The sequence below is a fragment of the Alternaria conjuncta genome (genome assembly GCF_024043145.1).
Source record: "Alternaria conjuncta strain BMP 0040 chromosome Unknown scaffold_1, whole genome shotgun sequence".
Taxonomy (NCBI): Eukaryota; Fungi; Ascomycota; class Dothideomycetes; order Pleosporales; family Pleosporaceae; genus Alternaria; species Alternaria conjuncta.
This window is the reverse complement of record NW_026250090.1, coordinates 2,705,789-2,722,811: the sequence shown is the minus strand read 5'-3', so window position 1 is coordinate 2,722,811 and position 17,023 is coordinate 2,705,789. Positions and strand designations below refer to the sequence as shown.

Sequence of the window (17,023 nt, the reverse complement as noted above, 5' to 3'; positions counted from 1 at the left end):
GTATGTTGTAGCTCAAATGTTCAGACGTCTAGGCTCTGGGTGCAATCCGCGGGGCTTGAGACTTGGGCAGAAATTCAAGAAATCCCCAAGGGCAATTGGCACTTCCAGCGAATCAGACATGAGACGGCCCGCACACGTGAGCGGGAAGCCTATACGCTACGTCATGCATCGCACTTGCAGCTGCCTTGGAGATCCCTACAACTCCACCTTTACGCGTCTTGTGCGTCGTCTAATTCCTCGGTTGTGCCTACACGACGTGTCGCCTTTGCGTGTGTATTCTATTCTCGACACTCCCTACGGCCTGTTAGCGATCGACGTCTCGGTAATACTCAACGCAGCACAGCACCCAACCTGTGCCGTATCCGCCCCACCTTGTGTTTACCACCTACAACCGCCCCGAACGTGGCATCCACGCATTGACGGCCGTTCCCTATGACTCCACGCAGCCCTACGACATAACGATACCCCTCCGCCTCCGACACACCCTATACCCCGCCTACCTACCTACCTACCCCCTTCGCCCGGCCTGGGTAACGGTCCCCCACCGCCACTATGCTTGAGGGACTCGTGTCAACTCTGCTGAATCGGTTCTTGGGCATGTATGTCCAGAACTTCGATCCAAAGCAGTTAAACGTTGGAATCTGGTCTGGCGATGTTAAGTTGCGGGACCTCGAGCTCCGTCGCGAAGCCCTAGATCAACTACGCCTACCGCTGAACGTTGTCGAAGGACACCTTGGCTCACTCACACTATCCATACCCTGGTCAAATCTACGAGGGAAGCCGCTAAAGGTCAACATTGAGGACGTTTTCCTGCTGGCAGCGCCCAAGGAAGATGCAGACTACGACGCTGAAGAGGAGGACAAGCGTGCGCACGCCGTCAAGATGGAGAAGCTCGACAGCGCAGAGCTGCTGAAGGAGCGGAATACAGAAGGCATGAGCGCGGAAGAGCAGCAGAAGAATCAGAGTTTCACTGCGAGCTTGATCACTGCCATCGTCGACAATGTCCAGATCACAGTCAAGAACATCCACATTCGATACGAAGATTCCATCGCCGACCCCGGACACCCATTCGCTCTTGGTGTCACTCTCGCAGACTTCAGTGCTATCAGCACCGACGAGAACTGGAAGCCGACCTTCATCCAAGGCACATCCACCTCGACACACAAGCTAGCCACACTTGGCTCGTTAGCAGTATACTGGGATACGGATGCGAAGCTCATTGGAACTGGAAAGGGCAGCCAGAGCAGCGATGAGCAGCAAATCGACCGAGCCGATTTCATTGAGCGTGCAAAGGGCATGATTGCACGAGGCGATAACCCAGACTTGGGTGATCATCAGTTCATTCTCAAGCCCATCAGCGGTCGCGCTGGTATAGAGATGGACAAGACCGGCAAAATGGACGTCGCAAAGATGAAGGCTCGACTCCTCTTCGACGAGCTTGGTTTCATCATCGACGAGGATCAATATCGCGACGCGCTCATGCTGGTCGACCTGTTCCACTACTTCATCCGCCATCAAGAGTACAAGAGGCTGCAGCCCAAGTCATCACCTAAGGAGGATCCTGCTGGCTGGCTTCGCTTTGCTGGCCAGGCTGTTCTCGACAAGATTCACGAAAGGAACCGGCAATGGAGCTGGGATTACTTCAAAGAGCGCCGCGACGACCGCATACGGTACATTGAGCTCTTCAAGAAGAAGAAGCGCGAGGAGAAGCTTGATGCTACGGAAGCTGAAGATCTCGATAAGCTCGAGCGAAAGCTTACGTACGAGGACCTCCGTTTCTGGCGCTCGCTTGCTCGCAACCAGCTGCGCAAGGAGAACGTCGGTGTCAAGAAACCACCGCCCAAGCAAACATGGACTTCTTGGGTGTGGGGAAGTAAACAGGAAGAATCCCACGAGGACGAGAACACTCAGATGAGCGAACAGCAAAGAAAAGAGTTGTACGACGCTATCGATTGGGACGAGAAGAAAGCCATCACCGAGTCTGTGGACATGCCTCGCGAATACGTCAAGCTGGAGGTCAATATGAGCCTGAGGACAGGCAGCTTCACACTCAAGCGCGATCCCCATGGCAAATCGAATGAGATACTCCGGCTTCTCTTTGACTCGTTCAGCACTCAATTCCTGCAACGTACAGATTCCATGTTCGTCAAGGTCGCGCTTGAAGGCATGCGCCTCTACGACGGTACCACAGAAGGCAGCCTTTTCCCTCAAATTATCACAGTCAAGGATGCACCGCCTGTGCCGGACGACAAGCGCATCGAAGAGCTCAATGATGACGAATCACCCAAGGACGATGATGACGACGAGGACGGTGACGAGAAAGAAGACCCATTCTTCTTCCTCACGTTTGAGAACAACCCACTCGACGGAGCGGCCGATACAAACTTGACGATGAAGTTGAAGGGGATGGAGTTCGTCTACAACCCTAGGTTCGTCGTTGAGGTGGCCAAATTCTTCAAACCTCCAGAGCGACACATGGAGTCTATTGGCGCGCTCATGGAGACTGCTGGAGCGACGGTCGAGGGCATCCGCCAACAGACACGCGCAGGACTGGAGTTCGCCCTAACCGAACACAAGACCATCAACGCGCAGCTTGACCTACAAGCCCCGCTTATCATCGTGCCAGACTCTGTCACGAAGAAGTCAAGTAATTGCCTCATCGTTGATGCCGGTCATGTGAGCGTGACGAGCGAACTTGTCGACAAGGACACCCTTCGCGATATACAATCGAAGCAAAAGCAGCAGTACACCGACGAGGATTTCCGAAAGCTGGAAAAGCTCATGTACGACAAGTTCAACCTAGCGCTCCACTCGACACAAGTGCTCATTGGACCATCCATCGAAGAGACTCGCGCGCAGCTCGAACAAGACTCCAGCTTGAAGAACTACCATATCGTTGACCGGATCAACATGGACTTCAAGATTGAGATATGCATCGTCCCCAAGGCGTCAGATCTGACCAAGTTCCGTGTGTCTGGAAACCTGCCGGTGCTCCACGCTTCAGTATCGGACTCCAAGTACAAGAACCTAATGAAGCTGATCGATGTTGCCATACCCAAGTTTGACAACGACGGACCCAAGAAGCCAGTGATTGAGGGCGCGAAGGGTCCGTCCAACCTCAAGCCCACAAGCGATGCCAAGGCTGATTCGGACCCTCTCGGGCGGACGCGCTCAAAATCATTCGCATTTGCTGCACAAGAGCATGAGCTCGTGATGGAGGAAGAAGGTCACAACGATACAGACGAGAAGTTTGCAGATGCCCCAGAGAAGCGAGATGAGAAGAAAGAGGCACATCTACATCAACGCAACTTCGAATTCAAGTTCACTGTCGACAAGCTCAAGGGTTCGCTGTACAGAGCTGATCCGGAGGGCAGAAAATCTGATCAACTGCTGGTTGAGCTCATCGCTGAAAGCTTCGATCTTGACTTCTACCAAGAGGCTTTCGAGATGGCTGCGGATGTTCGTCTCAAGAGCTTGGCTGTGGAGGATCACGTCGAAGAGTCTACCATTCCTGAGTTCAAGAACATCATCTCGTCCGAAGATGTCTCTGCAGACGAACAGAAGGATCTCTTCACGCTCAAGTTCGTCAAGGTCAACAAGGAGTCTCCGGAGTTCCAAACGAAGTATGAGGGCATCGCGACCAACTTGGATGTGGCTGTCTCGACAATCAACTTGATCGTAACCAGGCGGACGTTGCTCACGTTACTGGACTTCGTCCTCGATACATTCACCAATCCAGGCCAGCCGCAAAACCAACAAAACCAGATAACGGATAAGGAGGCGGAACAAGCCGTTGCTGTCCAAACTCAGGCAGAGCCCGACAAGATACGCATCCGAGCAGAGATGAAGCGTATTGCAGTTGTCTTGAACAACGACGGAATACGGCTAGCTACGCTGAGTTTGAACTCTGGAGATGTCGGCATCTTCCTCAGTGGCAAGACGATGCGCATCGGTGGACGACTTGGAAATCTGTCGCTCATTGACGATATTAACCAGGGTGTCTCTGAAGAGTCGTCTCTCCGTCAACTCGTGACTATTGAGGGCAAGAACCTGGCCGACTTCAGTTACGAGACCTTCGACGCGGATGCGGAGAGCTACCCTGGATACGACATGGCGGTCACGCTCAAGACGGGCTCTATCAAGATCAACTTCCTCACAGAGCCATTCCGCAAGATCATGGAGTTTGCTGTCAAGTTCGGTAAGATGCAAGCCATCTTCAATGCCGCTCGCCAGGCCGCTGCAAACCAGGCGACACAAATTCAGCAACGAGCGACCAAGTTCCACTTCGATATCACCATCAGTACGCCTATCGTCGTCTTCCCACGTATGGTGGTGTCCGACAAACCAGATCGCGATACTCTCACTGCAAACCTAGGAGAGATCTACGCCAAGAACAGCTTTGTTCCTCTTGACGATTCCAAGGGTGCTGAGACCGCGAATAAGCTTTCAGCTGGTATCAGAAACATCAAGCTCACGTCGAAGCTGCACTACGATGAGGACCGCTCCGAGGAACTGCAGCTGATTGACAAGGTTGATCTTGATTTCAACATCACGATGGTCGAGCACAAGGCTGGACAGAAGCGGCCGGACCTTGAGATCGATGGTTCGATGTCGGACATCAACCTGATGCTCACACCGGAACAAATGAAATTTGCACTGGAACTGTCTCGCTCCATACCCGCAGCGTTTGCCACGGAGTCTGACGCCATAGATCAAGATATGCAGGCCGAGCTACCTCGCGAGACAACGGAGCCTGCGCGACGACTCACGAACAAGGATAACACAGAAGAAGAGTCCTCCAAGAACGCTGTGTCGTCGCAAGGACCTGAGCTGCAATCTGACGGCGACAAGTGGACGAAGCTGGACTTTGTCTTCAAGGTCGGCACTATCGGATTGGAGCTTGTCAAATCCGAGGATGCTCAGCCTGTAGGCGATGTTGAGGCCGCTAGTCTCTCGAAGTTCTCCCTCAACGACACGAACGTCAAGGTCCGCATGATCAGTGATGGTGCAATGGAGGCCGAGCTGGTCGTCCAATCTTTCACGATCCGAGACAGCCGTACGCAAGGAACCAACAAGTTCCGCAAGATCATGTCGCTCATCAACAACGATGTCAAGCAGCAATTCATGGCCAGTGTTTCCATTTCGGGCGGAAAAGAGAAGAGCATGATTGCGCTTCTTACTATTGACAGTCCAAGAATCATCCTGGCTCTCGATTATCTCTTTGCTCTGCAGGCCTTTGCAAACGCAGGTCTTGCTACCGATGAGCCTTTGGCTATCGAGGAGGTGGCCGAGCAAGAGGAGACTGATAGCGATGACGATATCATGTCACCAGATGGCTCTCGGTCATTAGAACTTCCAGAGCCTGCGAAAGAGCCTACTGATGGTGGTATGAACATGTCATTCCGTGTCAACTTGGTAGATGCCCAGGTTGTGCTCATTGCCAACCCAGCCATGGCCAGCTCAGAAGCCATCGTCCTTGGTACAAAGCAAGTGCTTATATCCAAGCAACAAGCAATGACGCTGCAGGTCGACAAAGTTGGCATGTTCCTATGCCGCATGGATCGCTTCGAGACCAACCGAATGCGCATCCTTGACGACTTCAGCATCCAAACCGCGCTCGACATCAGAAACCAAGGCGCAAAGTCTTCGATGATGAGCATTACCGTCGACATTGAACCTCTCGTACTTCGATTGTCGCTCCGTGACATTCTGCTTGCTATGCAGATTGTCAACAGGGCATCAGCAATGGCAGCCCCAGCTGAGAAGAGTATGCCATCGGCAGAAGCCAAGCAACTCAAGACGGGTACACCATCAAAGAAGGGGACTTCACATGCAGGCAAAGCCGTGTCCAACAAGCCTCGGACCAAGTCTCTCGCGACCACCAGACGATCTAGTCAACAGGTCGGGAAGCAGCAGGTACCCCCATCCTCTGCTGTGCTCAAGCGGGAGGAACTTCACATCAGCGTTGAAGGCATACGCGTTGTCCTTATTGGCGATGTCCATGAAATGCCCATGCTCGACTGGCGCGTGAAGAAGTTTGGTGTCGACGTAAGAGACTGGTCGGGAGCGATGGTCGCCGATACCTCGCTTGACACCCTAGTCAACGTCTACAACTTCTCCAAGTCTGCGTGGGAGCCGCTCATTGAGCCTTGGGCCGTTGGCTTCCACATGTCCAAGGATCAGAATCCCGACAAACTCGCCGTCGATATCTACTCGCGCAAAGCTATGGAGCTCACGGTGACAGCCGCGACGATTGCACTGGGATCTAAATCGTTCGACTTCCTCACCAGCGAAGATGACATCTTGTCTAAGCCTCGGGGTAGCGACGCTCCGTACCGTGTACGCAACTACACAGGTTTCAGCCTCGATGTCTGGGCTGAGGGCAAGGAGCAAGAAGGCTTTGCGGCTAAGCTTGAAGATGGAGAAGAGCAGCCTTGGCGATTCGAGGACCCCATGTCGACCAGAGAGTCACTCTCCACGGATGGCGCAACCGGCATGCTTGGTATCAAGCTGCAGGGCAGTGGCTTCGATACTCTTACACGTGTACCTGTTCACCGAGAAGGCGAGTTCCTGTACAACCTCAAACCGAAGCAAGACCGCATCCAACATCGTCTATTGATCGAGGTGAAGCTTGGCGCCGACAACATCAAGAACATTACCATTCGTTCCCCAATGTTGGTAGAGAACAACACCCAGATTCCGATCGAGCTTGGCATGTACAGCCCAGAAGACGGCCATCTTCTCAAGATCGACAAGATCGCTCCCGGAGATGCCAGACCAGCACCGGTCGGCGCTTGCTTCATGCACTCTATCGTCATCCGTCCCGATCAAGGCTTCGGCTATGCTTGGTCTAACGAGCGCTTGTTCTGGAAGGACTTGCTCAAGCGACCCACGAGGACGATCACTTGCCGTGGCGAGCAAGATGACCAATCGCCGCCGTTCTACTTCCAACTCCATGCGGCCTACGACAAGAAAGACCCTCTGACTGGCGTTTACCCGTACATGCGACTACGCCTCCAGGCACCCGTCGAAGTGCACAACCTTCTTCCATACGACTTCAAATATAGGATCTACGACAGTAACACGAAGAAGGACTGGACGAACTTCCTTAGAAAGGGTGGTATCAGCCCAGTTCATGTAGTGGAACTGTCGCATCTTCTCCTCATCAGTGTTGAGATGCAGGATGGACCTTTCAAGCCCAGCAAATTTGGCATCATCAACTCGACCGATCGCGAGAGTTTCCGGAGAGAGAAGGTGCTGGAGGTCAAGGACAACAACGACACTACTCTGCACCTGAACATGCATTTCTTGTAAGTACATTACATTAAGATTCAGTTACAAGGTCTAACAGTTTTCAGCAACTTCCCCGACGGTGGCGGCGCTTTCAAGGTTGCGATCTACAGCCCTTACATCGTCCTCAACCGTACCGGTCTTCAGCTTGATGTTCGAGCTCAGCAGCTCATGGGCCAAGCCAGAGCTGCTGCTGGACAAGGTGTCGTAACAGACAACCAGAACGATGCTGGCAAGGCCTTGCCCTTCATGTTCTCTTACCCGACAGAGAACAAGAAGAACCGTGCTCTCATCAGGGTTGGTGAGTCAAACTGGAGCAAGCCTCAGAGTTTCGATGCGATCGGTAGCACATACACGGTAGCCTTGCCCTCAAAAGCGGCACGCTCTGACATGCACTTGGGTGTCTCCGTCTCAGAGGGCGAAGGCAAGTACAACTTGACCAAGACCGTTTCCATCGCACCGCGCTTCATCGTCAACAACAAGATGAAGGAGGAGCTACTCATCCGAGAACCTGGTCAGTCTGATTGGATGACAGTGAAGGACGGCGAGCTGTTCCCTCTCCGTTGGCTGCGACAAGGCGGAGCACCACAATTGTCCCTCTGCTACCCCGGTGTTAACAACCAGTGGTCTTCTCCCTTCAACATCTCCAACGTCGGCAACGTCCACGTCAAACTTTCGAAGGCTGGACAGCGCCAGAAGCTTGTTCGTGTCGACATTTTGATGGAGGCAGCAACGATCTTCTGCCATGTCAGCGTTGAGAACAAGCATTGGCCGTTCTCATTCAAGAATATGAGCGACCAAGAGTTCCTGTACTGGCAAGCTAACCCCAACCTGGATGAGGACGAGGATGACCGCGGTTCCGGTTTCCGACCGATCAGGTACCGCTTGCCTCCTAGGAGCATCATGCCATATGCGTGGGATTTCCCGGCTGCGAAGAACAAGGAGATTGTTATCAGCGCCAATGGCCGAGAGCGACACGTCAAGCTTGCCGAGATTGGTCCGCTCATTCCATTCAAGATACCGCCTGGCCAAGAACGCGGTGGCATGAAAGTCATCGATCTGAACGTCGTCGCAAAGGGTCCCACGCAGACTCTCGAAGTATCGAACTACAAGCCATCTAAGAGTATGTACAAGCAGAAGTCTGCTGGCTCATCCTCGACGGCGACCGGCTTCGAGGTGAAGGATATGGATACAGATGTCACTTTTAAGGCCCAGATACGCCTTGCTGGTATCGGCATATCACTCGTCAACCGCCACCTGAAGGAGCTGGTGTACGTCACACTACGCGACATCGAGATGAAATACTCCGACTCGCCCCTCTACCAGATGGTCAACATGCAAGTCAAGTGGATTCAAGTCGACAACCAACTCTACGGCGGCATCTTCCCGATTATCTTCTACCCCAGTGTTGTTCCGAAAACGGGCAAGGAGATGGAGGCGCATCCTATCTTCCAGACAACCATCACCAAGGTCAAGGACGATTCGTATGGTGTGCTGTACATCAAGTACTTCACATTCCTGCTCCAGCAGATGACGATCGAAATTGACGAGGACTTCATCTTCGCCATGATCGATTTCGCGAACATCCCTGGCGCTTCTTGGTCTGAAGAGAAGCAGGGCAAGCTATGGGACGACAATCTCAGCATACCCGAGCCGAAGCAGGAGCAGTCTGGCCAGGACGTCTACTTCGAGCTCCTCCATCTGCAGCCTATGCAGATCGATCTGTCCTTTGTCCGAACAGAGCGTATCAACGCTGAAGACACCATGAGCACTTCCAACCCGTTCATGTTCGCCGTTAACGTTCTCACAATGTCAATCGGTAACGTCAACGATGCACCAGTACGATACAACTCTTTGATGCTGGAGAACGCTCGCATTTCGACAACTGCGTTGATCAACAACATCAAGAACCATTACGTGCAGGAGTCGCTGCGACAAGTGCACGTCATCATCGGATCCGCTGACTTCCTCGGTAACCCAGTCGGACTGTTCAACAACATCAGCTCTGGTGTTGCAGACATCTTCTACGAGCCGTACCAGGGTCTCGTCAAATCGGATCGTCCTGAAGACCTTGGTATCGGCATCGCAAAGGGTGCGTCAAGTTTCGTCAAGAAGTCCGTGTTCGGATTCTCAGACAGTATGGCCAAGTTCACTGGCAGTATGTCAAAGGGTCTCTCTGCGGCCACCTTGGACAAAGAGTTCCAGGACCAGCGTCGTATGTCGCGGTCTCGCAACAGGCCCAAGCACGCACTCTACGGTATCACATCCGGTGGTAATGCCTTCGCTAGCAGTCTCGCCAGTGGCCTTGGTGGTCTCGCCCGTCACCCCATCCAAGGAGCTGAGAAGGAAGGTGCTCTTGGCTTCGTCAAGGGAGTCGGCAAAGGACTGCTGGGTGTACCTACCAAGGCGGCCATCGGAGCCTTTGATCTTGCCTCCAACATGGCAGAAGGTGTGCGCAACACAACCACCGTCTTCGACCAAGAAGGCCTCGACCGTGTACGCCTCACGCGCTTCATCGGTACAGACGGCATCGTGCGCCCCTACTCTCAACGCGAAGCGCTCGGTCAGTTCTGGCTGAAGACACTTGATAACGGCAAGTACTTCAACGAAGACTACATTGCGCATCTTGAGTTGCAAAACAAGGAGATGCTCGTTATGCTCACATATAACGGCCTTATGATGGTGCGCACGAAGAAGCTACAGACTGAATGGGATGTACCGCTCAAGGACGTTCAGACCATCAGCAAGGAGAGGACTGGCTTGGGTATCACGCTCAAGGGAGGCACGAATGGGCCTTTCATCCCGGTTAGTGATGAGGAGAGTAGGAATTGGTTCTACCGACAGGTTGCTGTGGGTGTTAATGCTTATAATGACCGGTGGAACGCGAAGGGTTGATTGAGATGGGGAATCAGGGAGCAGATGGGGAGGTATAATGAGGTTTATGAGTACATGGCATAGCGTGGTTTTGGTATGAGTTTGCGGTTTCGATTGGACTCCTATAATGTATACTCTTTCTATCAATCAGACAGTTCTTCTCTTAGAGCAATGGAACAACATGATCGTGCGTCATCGTATCTTATTGACTTGTCAGTATGGCCGGACTAAAGCGAGGCTGGGCCGAATTATGATCGAACTGATAGCATGGCGCGTGAAAGCCCCACCGCGCAACGGCACATTTTGTCTCATGGTGACAGCTCCTTCGCGTTATTTACGGGTCGCGGCACCGTTGCGATCCACTACGAGACAAGGATCACGATTGCGATGCCGAAGCATGGCCGGCGATGATGAAAAGCATGCATGACGTCAGACTGGCGTCGCGCGTCAACTTGCGGGGGAAGCTTGTAGCTGGAATCGCAAAGTACTATCTAACCCTATCTTCTCTTGTCTTCTCCCCAATATACCCAGCTCGTGCTTTGTGTACATTACTGCACCCGCGTTGTACATCTCTTGCTTTTCGAGCTTTTCGATACCACATCTTACACACCTACTACCCGCTAATCTAATATGCTTCGCAACGGAGCGTCGCGCCTCGCGCTGAGGTCCGCAGCAGCGCCCCAGTCGGCACGCCCGGCTGCGAGCTTCACCCGCACAACACCTTCCCTGCAATGGGCAACACAATTTGGTTCTTTGGCTGCGCGGAGACCGCAATTAGCAACAGCGGCTGCTGTTGCGCAATTGAAGCCTGCGTCTGCGGTCTTGCGCCGCAGCATGGCTGATAAGACGTTGACGGAAGGGCAGAAGCAGGCGGAGAGCAGATATGCGCACGAGAAGATTAAGCCTACGCCCGAGACGGTGACGAGTACTAGTTCGACGCATCCGATGTTTTCGGAGGTGGGCACCGAGCAGCCGCAGAATGAGGTGGATATGGCGGCGGGGTTGAAGCATGATGTGGTATGTTTACCAATTTCTCTTTTCTTTACATTCTTGACGACGTCTTTTGGGTTTGGATTCTGACAAATACCAGGGCACGATCAAAGAAACTTTCTCCCTCGCTGAAGTCCCACGCGAAGCATACTACATGGGTCTCGCGGGCACGCTTCCCTACCTCGCAACCTCCATCTCCACCGTGTACCTCTCGTGGGAACTAAACCACTCTACCGCGGGTTACGGCATGATCTTCTCGCAAAAAGACGCTACATACCTCCTCTCCCTCATCGAACCTTTGCAAATCGGATACGGAGCGTCGATCCTGAGTTTCCTCGGCGCTATCCACTGGGGACTCGAGTGGGCAGGCTACGGAGGCACACAGGGCTACAAGCGCTATGCAATTGGCGTTGTAGCACCAATGGTAGCGTGGTCAACACTGCTCATGCCCATTGAAGGCGCACTCATCTCGCAGTTCTTGGGTTTCGTTGGACTGTACTATGTTGATACTCGTATGTCCTTCCCCCTTCTCCCTTCTCCCTTCTCCCTTCTCCCTTCTCCATTCACCCATCCTAATAACCTATACTAACACAACACAAAGGCGTAAGCCGCCTCGGCTGGACACCCAACTGGTACGCCGTATACCGCTTCGTCCTCACCGCCATCGTCGGAGCCAGTATCGTCCTCACTCTCATCTCCCGCAGCGAACTTCCAGAACATATCCCTGGTCCTGTTGACCGCGAGAAGGTTTTCAAGGAAGAGGGTTCGAGTGAGGAGAAGCTGGCTAAGCATGAGCATGCGGCTGTGGAGAAGAAGAAGAATGCTGCAAGGAGTGATAACAGGGGTGAGAAATAAATGTGTGAGTGAGTAGGGGGACTTGAAGAGGTTCGGCTCTTTTTTTTGTGGCGACGAGGCGTTCCTGGCGAGGAGCCCATGGTCGTGTTTTTTTGGCTTGTGTATATAGCTGAGTACCCTGTCTTGGCGTGTGATTGTATTGAAACCAAATCATCCTGTTATCCGAATTGTTGTTGGTCGCGTGAGCTACGATTGCGATTGTTGGACATGTTCTTGCGACAGTCCAGCAGCGCACCCTCAGCCTGGCCGCAAACCTGCGCACACCAGGTGCATTTTAGTTTCGTGCAAGCATGGAGATAGCATGCTACAAACATTTCTTCTATAAAAACCAAAAAACCGGAACATGTGCGACTGCATGGCAGGAATGTGAAAGACAACGCAGCCAGGGTCAGGTCATTCGCGTACCAATGGCAACTGTGGCACCTCCGCCCTTGGCTCCGCATCGCGCACATGCGCCGATCGTCATCGCTCCCACCTGTCCCCAACTCTCAACCCATTCCACCCATTCAACCGCGGCCACCACCCTCCCACACTTACTTGCGCTATGCGCATTCCCCTCCTTCTTTGCGACAACACCCTCCTTTCTTCTACAACGCGACAATGATCTCCTCGGGCTTCACCAACGCGCCCGTCACGCAATTCCTCGTCTTCGGCACCGTCATTGGTGCGCTGCTGGCCGCAATCACGGATTCGAGATTCTATCTGCATATTCAGGTTGTGCCGCATTTGTGGGGGTATGGGCAGTTTTGGAGGTGTGGGGTTTGGACGGTATGTCTGGTCTCGCTTCACGGGGTTGGAGAGGTGGAAAGATGGAGATAGACATGGATGAATTGGATGAAGTGGGTGAGATGGATGCTAACATGACATTCCAGCTAAGTTTCACAAACTCAACCGAAGTCCTCTTCGCAGTCTTAACATTCTACCAACTCCGCGTTGTGGAAAGGATATGGGGGAGTAGGAAGTTCGCTGTATGTATCCCCATCTCCCTCTTACCCACCTCCCACACCTACACCAGTCAACTAACAAAACCACAGTCCTTCCTCCTCTCCACCCTCCCCTACACAACCCTCCTCCCACCCCTCATCCTAACCTTCATCCTCCGCCCCCTAACCCTCGGCCGCATGAACCACCTCCCCGCCGGCCCAACCCCCCTCCTCTTCGCCCTCCTCGCAAACTACTACGCCGCAATCCCGTCCACCTACCGCTACAAAATCTCTCCCTGGGCCGCCTCCACCCCCTCATCCCAACAATCTTTCTATCGGCGCTCCATAACGCTGACTTCGAAATCCCTATCTTATCTCCCTCCTTTACAACTCGCGCTATCCCAGTTTCCGGGGAGCTTACTAGCGGCGGCGGTGGGGTGGGGGGTTGGAACGGCGTATAGGCGCGATGTGCTGCCCGGTGCGGCGAGGTGGAGGGTGCCCGGGTGGGTTGTGGGTGAGGAGAGGAAGGGTGGGTTTGAGGGGTTGAGGGCGAGGCTGGAGGATGAGAGGGAGAGGGAGGGGGGTGGGGCGGGGCTGGCGACGGGGATATTGGCGGAGGGGGCGGGGGAGGCGAGGCAGAGGAGGACGTTGGGGGATGTGGTTGCTGAGCAGTTTAGGGGGAGGGGGTAGATTGGGTTGGGAATGTTGTGTGGATTGCTTTGTTTGGTGCGAGTATGTTTTGGATATGGGGATCACGATTTACTTCAGTTATGTGTTATGGAAGAGATTCAAGGATGGGTGATGTTATTATATAATGTTACGTCGATACACTCGACTAGTGATACAGTATCCCCCTCTTCCGTCCTCTGGACAGACAGATAAAAGCTCGATATAGACGCGAAGCAAAGCCGCAATCTCAAATATACCCCTCCCACGCTATCGAATGACCTCCTCGCGGAGTATACTGTCTTCCTTCTCAAACGCCGTTGTGAAAACAAAACCACAAGATTAGGCCGTACAATCATTAAGAACCAAGTAACTAATTCAACGTAAGGAAAAGACAGAGTCTCTCGACCCCTTACCCCCCCTCATCTTACTCATAAAATCCTCCGTACTCTCCTTCGCATTAAACAGGCAATCCTTCTCCGCAGCCACCACAGGATGACTATTCAGCGCACTCGAAGGCGTAGGCGTAGGTCTACGGCTGCGATGCTGACCCGTTGTACTACTACTCCTCGTCCGCGTAGTACTAGGAGGAGGAGCAACAACAACAGCAGGAGTAGGATTTGGCCCGGCGTCATAACCCCGTGGCATCTGTATTCCCTGTGCTTGAATCTCCTGAGCCATGACTTGAGAGTGAGTTAAACGATCGAGGCTGCGCCACCATTGGTCTTTGGCTCGACGGGGATCTAGCGAGCTGGTTAGATCGAGGGTGGAGGCATTGGAGGCGGGGGAGTAAGGGGTGTAGGAGGGGGGTGGGGTGGTGGATTCCCACCCTGAAGCCATTGAGTGTCGGTTTGTTTGGGGGGTTCGCGCGTCGGTGGAGGAGGAGCGGTGGCGGGGTGAGGTGCGTTGGGGTGACTCGGTTGAACGCTCTGTGGCTCGGTGTCTGCTGCTGCTGCGGGGAGGGACGTGAGGGGAGGCCTCTCGGGTGGAGTGGTGGCGGCCTAGGGAACTACCGGGGGTGTTTGTGGTACTAGGGATGTAGCTTGAGGATGGGCGTTGGTCGGTTGACGCTCGGTTTGAGGGTTTGCGAGGGCGGTATAATCCTCGTAGACCGTCTGGTTGGCGGTCAGGAGCCTGAGGGGCAACTGTTTGTGAGCGAGGTGGGGAGATCTCTGCTGCGTCCATCAAAGACAGCGGACGTGGCTGGTCGATTTGGCGAACGTGCTCACGGCGCCTGGAGGGAGTGGCAGACCTATCATCCGCTACAATGGAAGGGTCCTGTTGCTGGTGGGTCGTAGGAACTGCGGGAACTTCTTCTGGCGTTGGGGAAAGAGACGCTTCGCGTAGTGCCTTCAGGGATACTGCAGACATGCGCTCACTCAGATCACGAGCAGACCGTCGTCGCTCCTCCTTGAGATCAAGAAACTTCTTCGACCGTTCTGAAGGCGTAAACGACCTGATCGACGCGCTGCTCTGCTTCGCTTGCGGCGATTCAGGCTGGCTGTAGTAATCCGAATCGAAGTGCGAAGTAGACGGCCGCGACTCGTCCACACTGAAGACGCGAAGTGGGAACTTGCCAGGGCTGTTGACGAGCGTGCTAGCGGGGGAATGGCTTTCTATAGCCATGACTCGCTGTTTGAGTTGCTTGACTTCTTCCGCGAGCAACTCCTTCTCTTCCTCCATCATGATGATGGTCTCGGCAGCTTCTTCGATGGCGAGCTCGTGATCTGTCCAGTGTGCCGCGCTCTCGCTTGCTATAGCAGTGAGCTCGATGTTGGTCTTCCGATGCTCCTCGTCGATTTCTCGCAGCTTCGTCATCTCTTCATCCATCTTTTCCATTTTGAGTCTGAGTTGCTTGTTCTCCGCAGTCAGCTCGTAGTTCGCATCCTCTAGTGGCTCCATCCGTTCGATTTGTTCTTTGGCGGCCGTCAAATCATGCTGCAGCACCTTGTTGTCCTTCCTCAGCAGCTCCACTCGCATGTTGGCAGTCATGAGCGTCTGCTTCAACTTGTCGATCTCTTCTGTGAGTTCTCGACTCGTCCTGGACTGCGGTGGGCGAGCATCGCTGGGCCGACGTCGTCGGATAGGCGACACCGGGGTCATTTGTTCTTCCGTGAGGGCGAATTGATCAAAGATGTCAGGCGAAGTCTTGGGCGTGCATATCTCCGGAGGCTTCTGTGCTGGTGGTGGGGGCACTTTGATATCCTGAGGTGAAGGAGTAGGCGTACCCTGTGCCCTCCGTGCTTGAATTGCATGCCGTAGGTATTCTGATTTCGGCGCCAGGGAGTTCGATCGAGAAAGCGTAGGTCGGGTCTGGTCGGGGGTAGACGGCCTAAAGTCTATCCCACGGGAGGAACCATGTGAGGAAGAGGTGTTCGACATATTGGTGTAGAGTTCCGGTGAATAACTGCGACCGGCAGTATTATAGGTAGAACTGCAGTGTTCTCCAGCCAGCAGAAACAACCCTTTGTCCGCGAGAGAAAGCTGATCGCCGACAATGCGATTGTATAGTCCAAGTCCTGTGCGCGAACAATGTATGCGCCTCCAGTTCTAGCAATCGTCACGCGACCAAGACGGGCGATATTGTGCAGTCGGCAGGGTAGGTGTAGGGCGAGATATTACGTAGGGTATGCGAATCGAAGGTGAGGTTTGCGCCTATGCGAGATTTGTTGATAGCAACGGCGCTTGAACGGTCGCGTCGCGTGCGAAGACAGGTGGATAGTCGCTCGAAAGCGGGTCGTTCTTGGGGTCCATTCGCGCTATGGCAGGGACAATGCTACCGTCGACGTATTGCGCAACTGTTGGCGTCCTGGGTTGTCGTGGTAAAAGAAAATGAGCGGTGACAGTAGTCGAGTGCACGTTGCTGGGATCGCGTAGATGGCTTCGATCGCGACTTCACGGCAGGCGCATTCACTGGCGGAACTGGATGGAGGAGGTGAAGAGGCGGTAGTATTAGAAAGACTTGCACGCGTGAAGGAGACTCGAAAATGACGAATTGTCTCAGGGATAGCGAAGATTCGCGTCGGGCAGCAACTCTCAGTGGATGGGGGAGGGAGGGCCAGAAGGGAAGACTTGACCGAGATAGGGCAAGTGAGAAGGGGCACGACGGGAGCCCTTGGCCGGCGCGACCCAGCACGGCGGATTGCACGTCGCATCAACACTTCCTATTCGTGCTTTTGGGAGATGAGTGGGGATGAACCTGGTTGAGCCCCTTGCCTGGCCGACTTGACGAGTGCGGTTCCTGGGATTGCTGCATGACCGACGCATGTCGTCACAAGAAACATCACGAACGAGACAATGCGATTGCGGGGGATGTGGTAACAGTCTCGAGGCGCACTCTACTTTTACGTATGATATCTCTGATACCTCCAGCATCCACAGCAAGAAACAACACACAGTGCGAAACCGCCTGCGAACCCGAGTGC

General features: G+C 53.8%; 4 protein-coding genes across 4 annotated transcripts; 3 read left to right on the top strand and 1 right to left on the bottom strand.

Annotated features, from left to right (window-relative positions):
- Positions 1-552: 552 nt before the first annotated feature.
- On the top strand, positions 553-10,185 carry J4E85_000945 (uncharacterized protein; the record flags this gene model as incomplete). The annotated part of the gene is made up of 2 exons (XM_051465234.1): positions 553-7,310; positions 7,359-10,185. The coding sequence occupies 2 exons, from the start codon at positions 553-555 to the stop codon at positions 10,183-10,185; spliced, it is 9,585 nt and encodes a 3,194-aa protein (XP_051331755.1).
- A 609-nt stretch (positions 10,186-10,794) lies between these two features.
- J4E85_000944 (uncharacterized protein) lies at positions 10,795-12,009 on the top strand (the record flags this gene model as incomplete). Its single annotated transcript, XM_051465233.1, has 3 exons — positions 10,795-11,181; positions 11,255-11,666; positions 11,756-12,009. 3 exons carry the CDS (start codon positions 10,795-10,797, stop codon positions 12,007-12,009), a joined length of 1,053 nt encoding a protein of 350 aa, XP_051331754.1.
- A 600-nt stretch (positions 12,010-12,609) lies between these two features.
- On the top strand, positions 12,610-13,622 carry J4E85_000943 (uncharacterized protein; the record flags this gene model as incomplete). The annotated part of the gene is made up of 3 exons (XM_051465232.1): positions 12,610-12,777; positions 12,882-12,977; positions 13,044-13,622. 3 exons carry the CDS (start codon positions 12,610-12,612, stop codon positions 13,620-13,622), a joined length of 843 nt encoding a protein of 280 aa, XP_051331753.1.
- A 977-nt stretch (positions 13,623-14,599) lies between these two features.
- Positions 14,600-15,980, bottom strand: J4E85_000942 (uncharacterized protein; the record flags this gene model as incomplete). Its single annotated transcript, XM_051465231.1, has 2 exons — positions 14,600-14,732; positions 14,851-15,980. 2 exons carry the CDS (start codon positions 15,978-15,980, stop codon positions 14,600-14,602), a joined length of 1,263 nt encoding a protein of 420 aa, XP_051331752.1.
- Between the last annotated feature and the right edge of the window lie 1,043 nt (positions 15,981-17,023).